The sequence below is a fragment of the Trichogramma pretiosum genome, unplaced genomic scaffold (genome assembly GCF_000599845.2).
Source record: "Trichogramma pretiosum strain Unisexual culture from Peru unplaced genomic scaffold, Tpre_2.0 scaffold94, whole genome shotgun sequence".
NCBI lineage: Eukaryota > Metazoa > Arthropoda > Insecta > Hymenoptera > Trichogrammatidae > Trichogramma > Trichogramma pretiosum.
In genome coordinates this window covers 423266-438901 of record NW_019641682.1, presented here as the reverse complement: position 1 = coordinate 438901, position 15636 = coordinate 423266, and the positions used below count along the sequence as shown (strand labels likewise).

The 15636-nt window shown below is 42.3% G+C and overlaps 1 protein-coding gene across 3 annotated transcripts in view; it reads left to right on the top strand.

The window, feature by feature from the left end:
- The first annotated feature begins 2942 nt into the window (after positions 1 to 2942).
- The window catches only part of LOC106654289 (dachshund homolog 2), a 198547-nt gene continuing 185853 nt past the window's right edge, over positions 2943 to 15636 (top strand). For 2 of the 3 annotated variants that reach the window (XM_023461057.1, XM_014374081.2), the window contains exon 1: positions 2943 to 4927. In XM_023461057.1, the coding sequence (XP_023316825.1) occupies positions 4140 to 4927 (788 nt within the window). In that variant the 5' untranslated portion in view covers positions 2943 to 4139. The remainder of the gene's footprint in view (positions 4928 to 15636) is intronic. The other variant, XM_023461058.1, reaches the window with a different exon arrangement.

Sequence of the window (15636 nt, the reverse complement as noted above, 5' to 3'; positions counted from 1 at the left end):
TGATTGATATGATTCATAATGTCAATATTTCAGTAAATAAGACAATTCAGTCATTTTGTCGTTGGTTCCCGTTATGTAACGTGGAGCCTGAGCATTATTTTCCTTTACTCTGTGGTATACAATGACATTCCAATGCTCGAAAGAAAAATTTCATCCGATTCTAATTTCCAACTATCACCTTACCTTATAGTACTTTTAGAGTCACCTACCCAGTGATTGAAAGCATACCAGTGAATGAAGGCACTTTTTTAAATAAAAATTATTAATTGATAACGACATTATTTATGAACGACGAATTTTTATGCTATTCTTAGGTATTATTGCTAACTGTTCGAATGGTTATCAGGTCCAAAATCAATATAGTTTAACGATATGAATTAATTTACGAACGCATCGTTCGCTGAGCCGTAAGATACGGTCATTTTGTACATAATCGCTCAAGATGGTTAAAATTTGGAAGATCCACTGTAAAAGAATGAGCAGCTGAAAACCTTTTATGCTGGACTAGTTACCTTTAAAACTGTCATTTACATGTTGAACAATTGCATTTCCAGTGAAAAATTAAGTTTTAATTAGAAAATTTCACTCTTCTTCAACTTTCATTTACTGGTGTATATGTGTAAATGAAAGTACATAAATAACCATATTTTGATTGGAGTTTTGAACCAATCTTCATCTATGAGGTCTTAAGGTGTTTATAAAATGGTTCTTCTCTACACAAATGAAACAGATTTTTAAAAAAGATCCCTGAAAAAACACCAACGCGTGACAACACACACCCAACATGAAATATCGCAACATGACCTTGAAATACTTTAATTATGTTATTTAACACAGATGCCCTTATTTCAATCATAGCAATATGTCAATAAAGAGGTTGGTTTGGACGATAAATTTATGTTATAGTTTCTTATTCAATAAAAAAAGGTGATATATAACACTCTATATTGTTTATCAAATCAACGTATGCTTATATTTGTACATTCATTTACTTTCATTCACTGGTAAAGCACGTTTTTTTTCATTTTCATAAACTTTTATAAATGAAAAACTCAATTGAAAATTCTGTGAAAATTCTAATAGGTAAATGAAGGTATGAACTTTGACAAACTATTGGTTCGATTACCTAAAATTGACTAAAAACATGCATCCGAGCTGCTTGACAGCAGAATTTTTCAAAACCTTTCAACCACTGGTTGAGTGACTCTATAATGAAATTGCTAAAATTCTAAAAATCTGATTCACATAATTTTCAAATAGCTAACAGAATATTGAAAGATTTGTTTTCAACAATTTAAGAGACTTTTTTCATTTATATATACGATTAGATGATCGAAAAGATTTGTCTCAAAATCTAAACTTCAGAAAATAAAACCGCTAAAGGGAGGGGGGGGGGGGGGGGNGGGGGGGGGGGGGGGGTCTTGACTAAATTTCAAAAAAAACTTTTTTTTTTGAACATATAGTAAATCGAATTGATCTATAAATCATATACACAATTAGTAGTTATTTGAAGAATATTAAGTTAAATTTTCAGCCCGAAATACTGAAAAATAAGCTGGCTACAGCAAATTTTCACATGCAACGTAAAAAAAAATCTTGTGGACACCATCACTCAAAATCTACTCGACCGATCAAATTCATATTTTATACACTATTCAAATAGATGATATATGAGGTAATGATGTCGAGATATTTTAACTTTTTGCATTTTTAGATGTTTTTTACGAACAAGTACAATGAATTTTTGCCTTCATTTTGTCAAAAAAGTCATCTTTTTCACTTCAAAATGATGCCAAAAACTCAAAAATCATTTTAAACGAAATATCTCGACGTCATTACCTTATAATTTATGTAGATAAATAGTGAGAAAAATTTGGAAAGAATCGGTCGAGTAGATTTTCAGTTACAGTTTCCACCGCAATCGATCTTTTTTTTTCAGTTTTGCAAGAAAATTTGCTGTAGTTAGCTTATTTTTCACTATTTTCAGCTGAAAATTTAACTGAATGTTCTTCAAATAACCATTTATAATGTATATAATTCATAGATAAATTCATTTTACTATGTGCTCAAAAAAAATTATTAAAATGCAGCTCGAAAACCATCAAACAAGACCCCGTGCGCGGTAAGTATCAACAGTATAACTGACTGCATATATAGCCTCTGCGAGAGCAGTATGCATAATACCAAATGCTCGCACCGAGAGTGAGAGAGATAGAAAGAGAGAACGACTCGAGGGTTGGAACTGCGATAATACGAAGATCTGAGTCACATGGAAATACCGACGCATTCTCTCTCTCTCTCTCTCTCGCTTATAAACCTCCTCCTTCTCGCGGGGTACACTACCGCTGCTAGCCACGCAAGGAGAAATGCCCTCTTAGACGCCTGCACTGTGCTGCGCCGCCGACATCGGCAAGCAGCAGCAGAGAGCGGCAGCGGTAGAAGAGTGGAGGTAGATAGGTAGCCGCAGCTAGCTCTCCGGACGACGATCTCCCCCCCTCCCCACCACCGCCACCACCACCACTTCTACTGCAGCAGCAGCAGAAGCAGACGACGGCGGCTCGACGGCCTCGCTCGGCTATAGGCAGAGCTCGTTCGGCGAGGCCGTGATCTGGGTGTGGTGCGCGACCAACGAGCACGGCCGAGTCGAGCTCGACCCCACCAATGGGCGCCCACCCGGGGGCCACAACCTACCGATTACCCCCTCTCTCTCCGCCAGGCCGAGCCAGGCCGCCGTCGGGAGGGGGAGCTTCGGCGTGTCGACCACCTAGATGGCGCTCCCGTCGTCGTCGTCGGCCGCTGCCGCTGCGCGAATTCAACGCGAATCGCAGCGAGCAGCCAGTGCGAGCGACGCCAAGGCAGCAGCAGAAGAGAGAGAGAGGCCGGCTCTCGATGTTTTTATTTATTACATTTGTGTCTGGGTAGCGCAGTAGAGGGAAATACGCGCACGCACACAGCTTGCTGCGATTCTCTCTCTCTCTCTCTCACTGCCGACTGTACAGACTTGTGTGTATTGTCATTCTCCACGCGCAGAACCAGCGCAGAGCTACAGCGGAGCAGCTTAGGCACTACAGTATCGCACTCCCGCAGCAGCTCGCTCGCTCTCTCGTATAGCTCGTGCTGCCTTCTCGGGCTCTTTCGCGCGCGCGGGTATATATTTTTGCCGTCTGTTCCCACCTTCTGTTTCTGTAATTCTGCAGCAGCAGCAGCAGCAGCGGTGGCAGTGGCAACAGCGGCAACACCTAAAGGGCTGTCAGGGGGAGCTGCTCCGACTGCCTTTGCCTGCTCGTGTGTTTATACCAGAGCGAGTGCGCCAGTTGCCTTGCATGCAGCAGCATAGTAAATGCTCTCATCGTGCGAGCGAGTGCGTTTCTCTTTCTCTCTTTCTCTCTCTTGTTGCTGCGCTGTCGACTGCAGTTTTTATACACACGAACTCTCCCGTAGTGCAATGCAAGTGCATCGTCGAGGCGATGGGACAGATTGCTAATATTTCAGTTCAGTTTCGCGAGTGTTAATCGAAAATAGTGTTGAAGGAATTGTTAACAAATTGTGAATCATCGATCGAGTTGAATGGCTACGCAGACGATGACTTAGACTTAACCTTCTGGTAGCTTAGTAGCGAATATTATTGCATCAGTGCTTATTTTGTTCGACGAGTTCGATAGTTCGACAGTGCGATTGTGACGTTTCGTCTCGAGCCGAGGTTGCATTACATATGTTTTCGTAACGCAAGACGAATGGCGAATCGTGTAAACGCGTAAAATAAAATGCCGTTTCGTTGAAACTGGTGCAGTTTTGTGTGCATGAACTCTTCTAGAATTCGTACATTAAATAAAAAAAAAAAAACAGTGATACCAGGAGAAGTGAAAGATTGGTGAATTATCAGTTCAGGTGTGAATTATTATTATATATATAAAAAAGTGTCGTCGCCAACACGCGTTTGTTAGATAGATCGCGGGCCCACGAGCGCCGCGATTAAAGCCCGCCGCAAGATTCATCCTCTAGCGAAGATCTACCCGTGGTTCAGGGCCCAGCATTCCGAGCGACAGCTTTGGGGCAGCCCCGTAGCCGATCATCACTACAATAATCCGGCTGTCGCGAGCCTGTCGGAGGCCGCCAACGCCAACCTAGCGGCAGCGATCATGGATCACGGCGACAGAATGCACGACAGCTCGTCGGACCACAGCAGCCGAGCCAGTCCCGTCTGCGCGACCAGTCCCAAGCACCCGAGCAGTCCTGGCTCTCAAGGGCAGCAACAGCAACAGCAGCATCAATCGCAGCATCAGCAGTCTCAGCGCGATCAGATGATGCAGCCGAGCATGGCGCACCAGCAGCCCCATCCGCGGGACCAGCTGCCGCCGAGCAGACCGACGCCGGGGTCACCGACGCGGGGCTCGCCGCCCCAGGGTCTGCCGCTGTCGCCGCCGCCACTCTCGGGCTCCGCCGCGGCGCCCACCGGCATGGTACCGAGGATGCCGGGCCTGCCACCACCGGGTCTCGGCCTCCTCGGCCAGCTCGGCGGCATGCTCGGCGCCCATCACGGCTCGCCGCTCGAGCTCATGGCCGCTCACCACGCCGTGATGCCGCCGCGCAACTACAGCAGTCCGCCGCCCATCAGCACGTCCGATCCCACGGCCAACGAGTGCAAGCTCGTGGACTATCGTGGCCAGAAGGTGGCGGCCTTCATCATCGCGGGCGACACGATGCTCTGCCTGCCCCAGGCGTTCGAGCTGTTTCTCAAGCACCTCGTGGGCGGCCTGCACACGGTCTACACCAAGCTTAAGAGGCTCGACATCGTGCCGCTCGTCTGCAACGTCGAGCAGGTGCGCATCTTGCGCGGCCTCGGTGCCATACAGCCGGGCGTCAACAGATGCAAGCTACTCAGCTGCAAGGACTTCGACGTGCTCTACAGGGATTGCACGACCGCCAGGTAAGGATCTAATGTTGAAGGACGGACGGACGGGCGGACTGCCGATCCCGCGATCGGTCGCGCGAGAGAAAACTTCTCTGCATACTACTACACGGGCGTGTACCAGGGCAGTTGGCAGTGCATAATGAGAAACAATCATTCGTATCTGATGAATGTTTAGTAAAGCGTTAGAACAAAAAAAAAAATACACGATAACCCAGATCGATCGCGCGGGCGAGCGAATTTCACCGTCGTTTTCTCTTTCTCCATCCATTGAATAGAGGCAGAGCTCTTTTTGCGAGCCAACCAGCACCGACATCGGTATATAAAAATTGATAGCGTTCCTTCGACAACAACAACAACAACAAAAAGTCCTTTGAACAAACTCACGATTCTATTATGATCGATCCGCACGATTGCAATTACATCTCGCCCAGAAATCAGCAAGTAGTAGTTTTATACAACAGACAGGGCTTACACAAGTCGTACACGATATCGACGCGCTCGTTCGCTCGATTATCGCTGGCTAAAAATCGAGATACAATTTCTCGACTTTCATTGACACGTTTCATTGTTTTCGAACGGTCGGCCGCGACTATGGGGTGGGTGTGTTAATAATCGCGAGAGTCTGACTTTTATTCCTCCGAAATATATAATCGTTGTCGCGCGCTGTCACCGCCGCGTTTTCAGCGACGAGCGAGAAGAAAAGCAGCCAGAAAAACGATCTCGTTCGCGGAAAAACCTGTGTAACAACGACTCGTCAAAAAAGTTCAAATAAGAGCTACACGGGTGCGTGGGAAAGATGTGTATCGATTGTATATGCCACATACTAGCCAAGAAGGAAAGAACTTATATGCTAATCGGCGCGGATGGAAATTGCATATACGTCACTGCGAACGGTGCATTTGACGACTCTATGTTTAAGTATATTGCTCATATATTCGAGCTATACGCATAGCACAGCGTTTATAATGCACACACATACACACACACGAGTAAACGGAAGCAAAGTCCAGAAGTCTCTCTCTCTCTCTCGCGAGCATTTCGCGCATACATTAATAACGCAACGTGTCGCCCTGGGCAGCATTTCGTCTTCTGTATACGCATCCTCTCTGCTTGCATCGCTATGCTTACTCACTCGCACATATCTTTCCCTTGTGCTGCTGCTGCGCGTTAAATGCTAATACTTTTTTCAATCACTGCGGTGCGCGGCACATTCTCTCTCTCTCTCTCTCTCTCTCTCTCTCTCTCTCTCCTACATCTACATGTGGACACAAATTTTTTGCGCTGCGCTGCTCGTTCGCGTCCGCTGACGTTTGACACGCGCATTTAACCGAGCGTCAGAGAAGCATCTTGACTCTGCTGCTGTTGCTGCTACTGCTACGATGATCGTGTGCTCGTCGCGTGCTGCTGCCGCCGCCGCCGCGATATCTCGCGAGAAAAAAAAGCAAATCCAATTTGCAGTCGATCTCGTATAACAAATCTATTTTGCGCTTCAACGGCGCGATCGATCGTTCGATTTTTTCGCCGAATCGATCGTTCGATTTCATTGCGGGGATACAACGTCGGATACGGCAGTGGTAAAGCACGTGTTTCTGCAATCGTAGAAAAGCTTCCGCCTTCTCTATATACGGACACGCGTGTATGGTGCGGTTGTAATACGTATAAATGTAAATGCTCTCTTCGCACGAGTTGAGCGAATATAAGCAAGAGTGAGAGAAACGACGACGACGGCTTTCGGTACAACAGGTGTCCCTTTCACGAGCGTTTCTCTGAATGGAATCGCGCGCGTTTCTCTCTATTTGAACGTTTAGCCCCTGTGCGCCCGGCTGTATAGCACCAGCCAGAGTACGATTCACCCCCAGTAGAAATGAAATGGTATCTATATATAATCACACACAAACGCGCGTCGACGCGTCGCTTGCAGCTCGCACGGCTCTCTCTCTCTCTCTCTCTCTCTGCTCAGCAGTAGTGCTATGGTAGTATTAAGCAAAAGGGGATTTCGGCTCCTTTTACACGAAAATCGCAGTCACCGACGGCAGTGACGTCGACTATATATAATAATACGTTGTGCGTAGGAGTATAGGAGCCAAAAGTAGCAGTAGTGCTTTTCCACTTTTTCAATTTGAGCTTTGTGAATTCAATTTTGTCGTTTGGTGGTTGTGGCGTTTTTTGAAAAGAAATAATCTTGCTGAATGCTTAGTTGCGTTAGAGATTAATAAGGGTTGAAAATCTTATCGATATTTAAGAGAAAGAAGCTCAGTATAGACATAAGTAGAATAATTCGAGGTTATCAATAGGTATGTTGTCTTCAAAATTACTCCTGTCATTTTGACATCTGCAAAAACCAGTGAACAAAGTCGGTAAAAATGTTGCTTCGCATTCTCGCCGCAGCTCGAGATACGATTTTTCAGTCTTTGTGCAGAATAATAACGAAACACGAAACTCTGCCGTTTACCGACTACGTACAAGCGAGGGCAGAGCAGCTTACCGTCGGCTCGTGGCGCGCGCATATACTGCAGACGCTGCGTCGCTGCTTCCGAGAGACCTTGAAGGGAAATTCCGCAGGCCAAGCAGGGCACTCGATCCGTGTTCTCTTCTCTCTCTCTCTCTCGATCCGATCGTCCATGCGTTTTTACTTTTTTAAAGAACTGCAGGCTGACGAACGCCAATAACTGTACGGAATACCGTATGAAAATACGATTCCTCCGATTTCTTAGAACTTCTTGGAGAAGAAAATATTATTTCAATGGTTTTGATAAATTTTCGCGTCACGTCTAACGAATTGTCCAGTGAATTTGTCATAGTATATTACCTTTATATTAATCAAAAAATGCTCAAGGCAGATTCACACTCAGAAAGTTGTAATTCAATCTGCAAAAGTCAAACTAAAAAAAGTGTAAAATCTTTCTAATCGTTACAATAGCAATGGAATGACAGCTCACCATGCAGTCCAATGATAATCCAAGTTTTTCGGCTCATTCTCACTGCAAAATAATAAAAGCTCAAAAATTATCACATCTAGCGTAGTCGAATAAAGCGGATTTAAAATCTTCGACTTCGGGCGCGAGAATCTCTCCACTTATTTCCACCAGTGCGCCGTGTTCTACCACCTATTCGCGCCACCCAATAATGCTACTTTTCTTAATAAGGGTTGCATACATGCAACGCCGCCGCCGCCGCCGCCTACGTATAAGTACGTTATACTGCAAGAACAGCATGCATGCGAGGCATAGATCAAGAAGGGGTTATATAGTAGTAGAGCTCGTGTGTGCCTGGAGTGGGAGTGATATCAGGGGTCGTGTTTCCGCGCCAGGCGATAATTACCGGTAGTCGAGGAGAGGAGCCTATGAATTCATACCTTACTTATTTGTATTGATCGCACTCGTATATGCGCGAGTAATAATGAAGAAAAAAAAAGCTCGCAATAAGATAATGAAGAGCTGGTGTTTTTTGGTGACGTTGCTAATATCGGTGTTTCGTGCGCGGTTGTAAATGCCATTATATTTTGGATGTATTTTGCCAATGTAGTTTGGAGCAGAATCGGGGATACTTTCAATTTTGACGTTTCGTGCGCCGTGGCCATTTTGCACTTGCCGAGCGACCGGGGCAGGGGCAGCAAGTGCGAATTATCGTCTGGTATAGCAGACGTGGCTCGCGGCCAAATTTACAACTGTGATTCGGAATGAGATGTTTTCGCGGTCACACGACTGTTAACTCGATTCCAATTTACAATTGGCAAATCATTAAATAATACACACGATAAAAGGCCGAAGCATTCCAAAACTGTTTTTGTTTTTTTTTTTTTTTTTGGCATATCGTATGCCAACAGTTCTCAGAAATATCCGAATCGCCGAGCTCGACAATTGTACATCGAACGAGAGTGTAGTATGTGTCTCTTCGAATCAATATTCAACCACGCATTGCGCGATGTGAAATTCCACTCGATTCGTATGCGCATTCACTCTTCGCGTATATACTTTGAAAAGCTTTCATGTAAATCATAAGTTGCGAGTATACAACACACACACTGTGTACGTCCATCGCAGTAATGGCTGCTTGTACTGTGATTCGAAGCGCGACTGACCGCATCGGTTGTACTGCAAATCCGAACTGTTTCCTTCTCATCGAACACCTTACTTATTGGATTCTATTTTTATTCTATTTACTTTTGTTTATTAATACTGAATTTACAAATAAAAAACTATATGCTTGAATCAGAGATGCATTGCTATTCACTTCGTTGAGTCGCGATGCCAACATTTGTCGCAACAAAAGAATTGAGTTTTATTACTCTACAACATTGGAATAGTTTTTGTTTTAATAATGTATCATTTATTATTCTGTTGAGATAATGTATAATCATGAAATTGTGAGACGTGACTTATTATAAGCAATCCTGCATAAAGGAAAAAGAATGCTTTGTAAGCACACAATGTGCAACTTTACAATGCATTAAAAACAAACTAAGATACTAAAAAATTGTGAATAATAAAAAAACTACACATACCACTAAGATGGATTAAAAATTAGACAGGCGTGGAAAATTTTTCTTTCTCGACACAGAAAGTTGCCTTTTCAGCTTATTTATTGATTTTCTATCGAAAGAAAGTTTACTTTGATAAAAACTAATCATAACATTCGAAAGTTGAGGAAAAAATCGAAACAGTGAACTAGTTAATTTTTGTACGGTTCGAAATACATTCTCGCATGTGCTCTTTATCCATTGACCAGTTAAAAAATATACATTGTCTCTCTTTTTTTTACTACAAATCGGTAAAAAATCTAAATTTTTTCTTTTTTTTGTTTAAAGTTTATAGTTTTTTTTTAATTCAAAATTTCAATTTCAAAGCGCTGTCTTGTTGTTTATATAGTTTTATCATCAAGTTCAAATACTTACAAATCACGGATTTATTTATTGATGGCAAAAGCTTCAGTTTTCAAAGTTATATTAGAGTATTGTAATCAACGCAGTTATTTTGATGTGGTTTGCTATGGTCAAAGAAATTGAGAAAAGTATTAGAAAACCACTTCATTCATTTTATACAAAGATAGTGTGGAACCTTTGCATCGATTTTGAGAACACGAAGTTGAATTTATTGTTCGCAGACCCGAAGACTCAAATAATAGATAGAAAATGAACAGGACATTTTTTCCGAGTGATTAATAATCAGAAAATTTTACAGAAAATCTGTGTTCTGAAATTTTTATTGGGTATTATTTTAAGCAAACTGCAACTTTGTTTGAAACTATGCCTTAATCTCTTGTGCCCTTTAGACAAGAATAACCAATTAAACATTTTCAGGGATTACATTATAAGCTATAGTAAACTTTTTTAGCATGCTGTTCTGCATCGGACTTGATTCTATACTTACGTTACGCTATGTTTTTAATACGAAGAAGCATAGTATATACATTGCTATAATAAATCTAATACAGTAGAACATTTTTTACTTTAATAGTTTTTGAAAATGTACCACTTGTGGTTTGAAATACGCCATCTAGGAGCAAACTTTGAATTGCAAAATGAAATACCGTGTTCGATCGAATATGTAATGGATGCTTCCAATAAAAAGAATCGATTATTTGTTAAAAAGTTTAATTTTTAGAAAATTCTGCCAATTTCCTGCATTATATAAATCAAACCAAGAATTATTAGAATGAAAATTTGAAAATTGCCAAGCTTTAGTTTAGCTCACTGTCTGTATTTATGGAGTTAGACAGATTCGTGCAGCGTCTTTTCAGATGCCCAAAGCACAAAAATGACATTACATTCAAGTAACTGCAATGCACGCCTGTTTATGCGTGCTCAATTTCCTGCGCTCAAATACTGTACCACGTAAAAAAAGAATGATAACACGCTGGGAATAATCATAATTGTAATAAAGAAAGTATCACCAAGTGTCTACACGGTGGGCACATTAGGCACACACAACGCAACGCGAGACAATCGCTATACCTTCGTATTATGCATGCGTGTGTGTCATGCGTGCGTACATGTTTATATGAATAAATGCGCGCGTAGCAGCAGTAGCAGCAGCAGCAGCTGGCCCTCGAGCGCGCTTTTTGCACAAACACTCTCGCACACACGCGTGTATACACTCACACACACACACACACACTAGCAGAGAGAAGCGTGGCCACGGCCTTTGATACACTTATTCGGTGAACGATACCACTCTCTCGGTATTATGTTGTTCGTGTAGTAGACGCGCTTAGGCTATTGGCTCTCTGTGCTCTCCGCCAATTGATCTACCCGCTTTTGGGGAAGGGGCTCTCATAATACCGAAAGGCATTCATCTATTTGTAACATGTTATATGCTCACTATTGGAGCAACTATATGCCGCGAATTGTTACGATGGCGCAACTGCACATTGTTTGCGTACGCACTCGAATATTACGCGACTATAACGTATAGAGATACCGTTTCGCTACACTAGTCCCGGGGACTCGTACGTTTTGATTAAATTGTTTCATTGTCATTATCTTTCCGTTGGACGCCGTGTTGTACAAACATCCGTCAGCTCGGAAATGTCGTTTACGGTCTAAACAGAATAATAAATTAGTATCTCAGGTATTTTCGAGTCTTCTCCGATGGCTGCAGCTAACTACTATATTTTTACAATTTTTTCATAGTAATATTTTTCGATAAATTGTATATTGAATTTAATTAAAATAACTTTTGCTATTTGTTTTTATAGATCGAATATCAAATATTTATAGAAAATATTTCAATCGTTGTTTTCAGGGCTCAAAATATGATCTCTTCATCCGATTTTTTACACAGGGTGTTAGTCATACAGTGCCAGTGACACACATTGGCCTAATCAGCTGACTTTCCTATACTAGCTTCTGGTACAATGGATGTAGCATTGCCCCGAAAGCCCTAATGCGGCACCCCGACGTGCGAGTAAAGACCCCAAGTTTTCTCCCACGCATCCCTGTCACACCGAGACTCTTGATCTGCTCTGTTTTCCCTTAAGATTTGGCAAGACCGTGAAATCTTTATCCGTACGGTAGATTTGCGAGCTCAACTTTTTTCCACTTGTACGCAATCCATGCTTGCCCAGATGCAAAAGAATAATTTTCAAAGATTGGAAAAGATTTTCCCAAAAATTAAAGAAAAAAATGATCGATGATATTTGACATATCAAATTGCACGATTATCCCGTCAACCGACAACAATTTTGATGGAGAATCGACCATATATATGCATTAGTGCTAGCATTATTAAAGCGTGCACGAGTGTACGAGTCAGAGGGAGAGATTGAGTGGCACACTGATCAGGTGCCCATTGAGACTAAACTCACACGCACACACATGTACACACACACACACCTGACACAACTAAAACCTCGCGCCAACTTGTTAAATTACCGTATATGTACGTATGATATGAGGCCTGTAACGAGTTGGAGTGTTTTCTAAGTCAAGTCAGTTTTATTAGTATAAATGTGCTCGCTGCTGCGCAAACTGCTTTGCGTGTCGTGCGCACAGTGTGCACGCCAAGACGTGCATACGTGTATGCCCTTACGTACGTGCACACACAGACGTGTCTTACCCCTTTCGCGCGAGACAAGGCACATTCGCGGGTGTACACGTGAATTAAGCTTGTTATAAGCTCGCCTCTCCTAGTTTCGCTTCAATTATCCCAGTAGGTATCTTTATGTACTATTTCAATAAATCGAAAGTAACTTTTAACACTCGAAAGCGATTCAGAATTCATGAGGATTGAACGAAAGTTGGAAACGTTGGAGCCGACTACTGCTACCCTTTTCCAGCTCGAGACGAGTTGACATTGCCGAGCGGCATTGCGCACTCGATTCGCGCGATGCATTATACACAATCGTTTCCCCTTTTCCTCGAGCGCGCGCATTACATGTGCGGAGTGCTGCATGCACACATTCGCGAGCAAATGTTTTTTTGGAGTGTGTGTATGCATTTTTGATTGACGCCACACGCGATTCTCTCAACCCTTTCTCCGTGAGTGACTTGAATTTGTGCGTCTCTCTCTCTCTCTTTCTCTGCGCGCGCGTGTGTGTGTGGGTATATCGTGTGTGCATGCGCGCACGTTGTATACGGCCGATTCTCTAGCAAATCGGACAGAGCGAGAAAATTTCTTTTTATTATTATGTTTTGAATACCTGAGAGGACACATCAAAGCCTATAAAATACTACTTCTTTAAATTAAATTTTTCTTTAATACTTTTTTAAAAATATTACACTTGTGGTTCGAAGTACGCCATCGGGGAACAAATTTCGAATTACAAAATGAAATACTATGTTCGATCGAATACGTAATTGATACTACCAATAAAAATAATGGATTGTTCGTTAAAAAGTTGTATTCTGATGCAAATCTCGCGATCAAATAATACACGGACGCTGAAAGTGGACTAAACTACTTGCAACGAAAACATCGTTGGTTGTTTCGTTGTATTTGATCTGTTGGTGTATCTGGATCGAATCATGAAAAAAGTCATTCCGTGTTACAGTTCAATGGGTAGCATGACACAGCTATAGCTTTCGAGCGATCTATGCCCATGTACCGCCACAACTCGACAACAAAGAACCGCCGCGTTTGCGACTAAAAAACCATTGCGGTAAAAATTTAGTTTAACCAACATTTGTTTTTCCAATGGAGCGTTGTTCAAGTTTTTTTTTCAAATTCTACAACATTTGACAAATGGCATTACGCAATTCTCGTTATCGCAGTCGCAAGCGCGATCGAAATGTTTTCTCGTAATGAAGGTTAAACGATTCGTCCTAGGCCGAAATTAAATATTCGAAAACACGCGCAGCCGAGATCGATCGAGTAATGGCTAAATCACTTCTGAATGGTAATGCGGTCTAGATTGCGAAAAGCTGCATTTGTTCGGATTTGCCGTTCGCATTATGCATCGTTTATTCGTGGCTCACGCGCGTATTACTGAAATTTCGAATCGAGAGAGCTGAAACAAATCGTGGAATAATTTATGTATCGTCGTAAAAATATCGCCGCACAGTTGCATCGGTATATAGCCAGGTGTATACAGGTGCGCTGGAGCGTATGTGTGCCACGGATGAAATTTTCAATCATCTCTATAAAAGAACAGGTCAAAGACCTCTCGAGAAAAACCATCCCCGCTAGCCAAATATAAAAATTCATTTCGTACTCGTTGCTCGAGTCTTACGACTCTTAATCCTCGTATTAGCTCATGCTCTCAAAGACGATTGTTTAGAAAAGTGCGGTCAAGAAAATCCCCTCCCTCTTCGCAGAGACTGTGTCAATATATCTCTTCGTCATAATTCGATGCGCTCGCCAGGAAGGAACAATTTGAAAGAAGAGTGATTTTTCCTGGCCATAACTCGCGAGGAGAGGAATATTTTTTCGTATATCTCTCGGTTGCGGAGAGATGATTCTTGGATATAATACGAGCCACCACCGCCGCGATGTACGCGTGTGTGTGCTTGGGTTCGTTTCGCATTTATGTGCCCAGGAACGAGCATAGCAGCAGAGAGTGATCATGGTCGATATTCTTCTTTGTATAATTTAAGAGCAATCCAGATAATAGTTGTCGAAGACACGGTGTATGAATGCCCGAGATGCAGGCAAGAATAAGGTGTTATTAGCTCTTGACATTGATACATTCAAGCTTTCTCTCTCTTTCTTCCTTGCTTTCTCTCCTGCTTTTTCTCTCGTTTATTCTCTCTCTCTCTTTCTCGTTCTCTCCCTCCTTTTTCATCCTGTGCTCACGAGCGCGTGCCATAAATGCACTTTATTCGATGTTTCTCGTCGTATTTGTACATAATCTGTCGCCCATTTGCCATTATTAATGAAAATTATCGACGACAAAACAGTATTCAAGAAATTTCAACAAAAACTCGGATATACGTTTATTCAATGTTTCAACGGATTCTCTTTAAGTACTCTAAATGTCTTGTTTCGCGTGGAGATGAGAGATCGCAAACAATGCTCGAAAAGCACCCAACAACTCGAAATTACGACTCGATAAAATCTCGAATCGTCCCGAGGCTCGCTCGCTCGTTCGCTCGACTCGGCATGGATGTGGGCTGCCTCGTACAGGCCGCAGTTTGCGCGAATAATTAGTACTTGGTTCATTTTTACCTCGCTCGAGCCACAAACACACACTAGCAATTAAAGCGATTTAAAAAAGTAAAAGCCTACGTATATATGTAAACTCACTTGCGTGTAGGAGGGTTGCCGTTGCTGCTGGCTTATCTCGAGTGGCACGTCGCTCAGAAATCTATTTTAAGTGAAATAAAATGTAGCTTGTAGTTGTCACTGATGTTGCTGTTATTGCCTTTGTTACAAAATGAATGAAAAAAACACGTTTTGAAAATGTTCATGTAAGTAAAGAGCCTGGCAAAGAACAACGCGTGTAGAAACGTCAAATCGGATGACGCTTGACACCTATTTTGTAGTCATGACTTAAGCTTGAAAAATAATCGATGCTATAATATGAACATATTTTTCTGTTTTTAATGCTACCCTTCATTTCTCGATTTTCGTTTTTTCCACGATTTCTTTATATCAGCTAAGAGTACACTCGTTGCAACTAGAATAATTTACTATTACTTTTTATTTTTATTTTGAATAATTTTACAGGTGTCATTGAGCGATGCACCCTGTCGAACAAAGTGTGAATGAGTATTGATAATAAATTAGACTCATCGTTAACCATTGATTGGTCCTTTTGCATATATTTTAACAGGCGTGTGCCAAGTA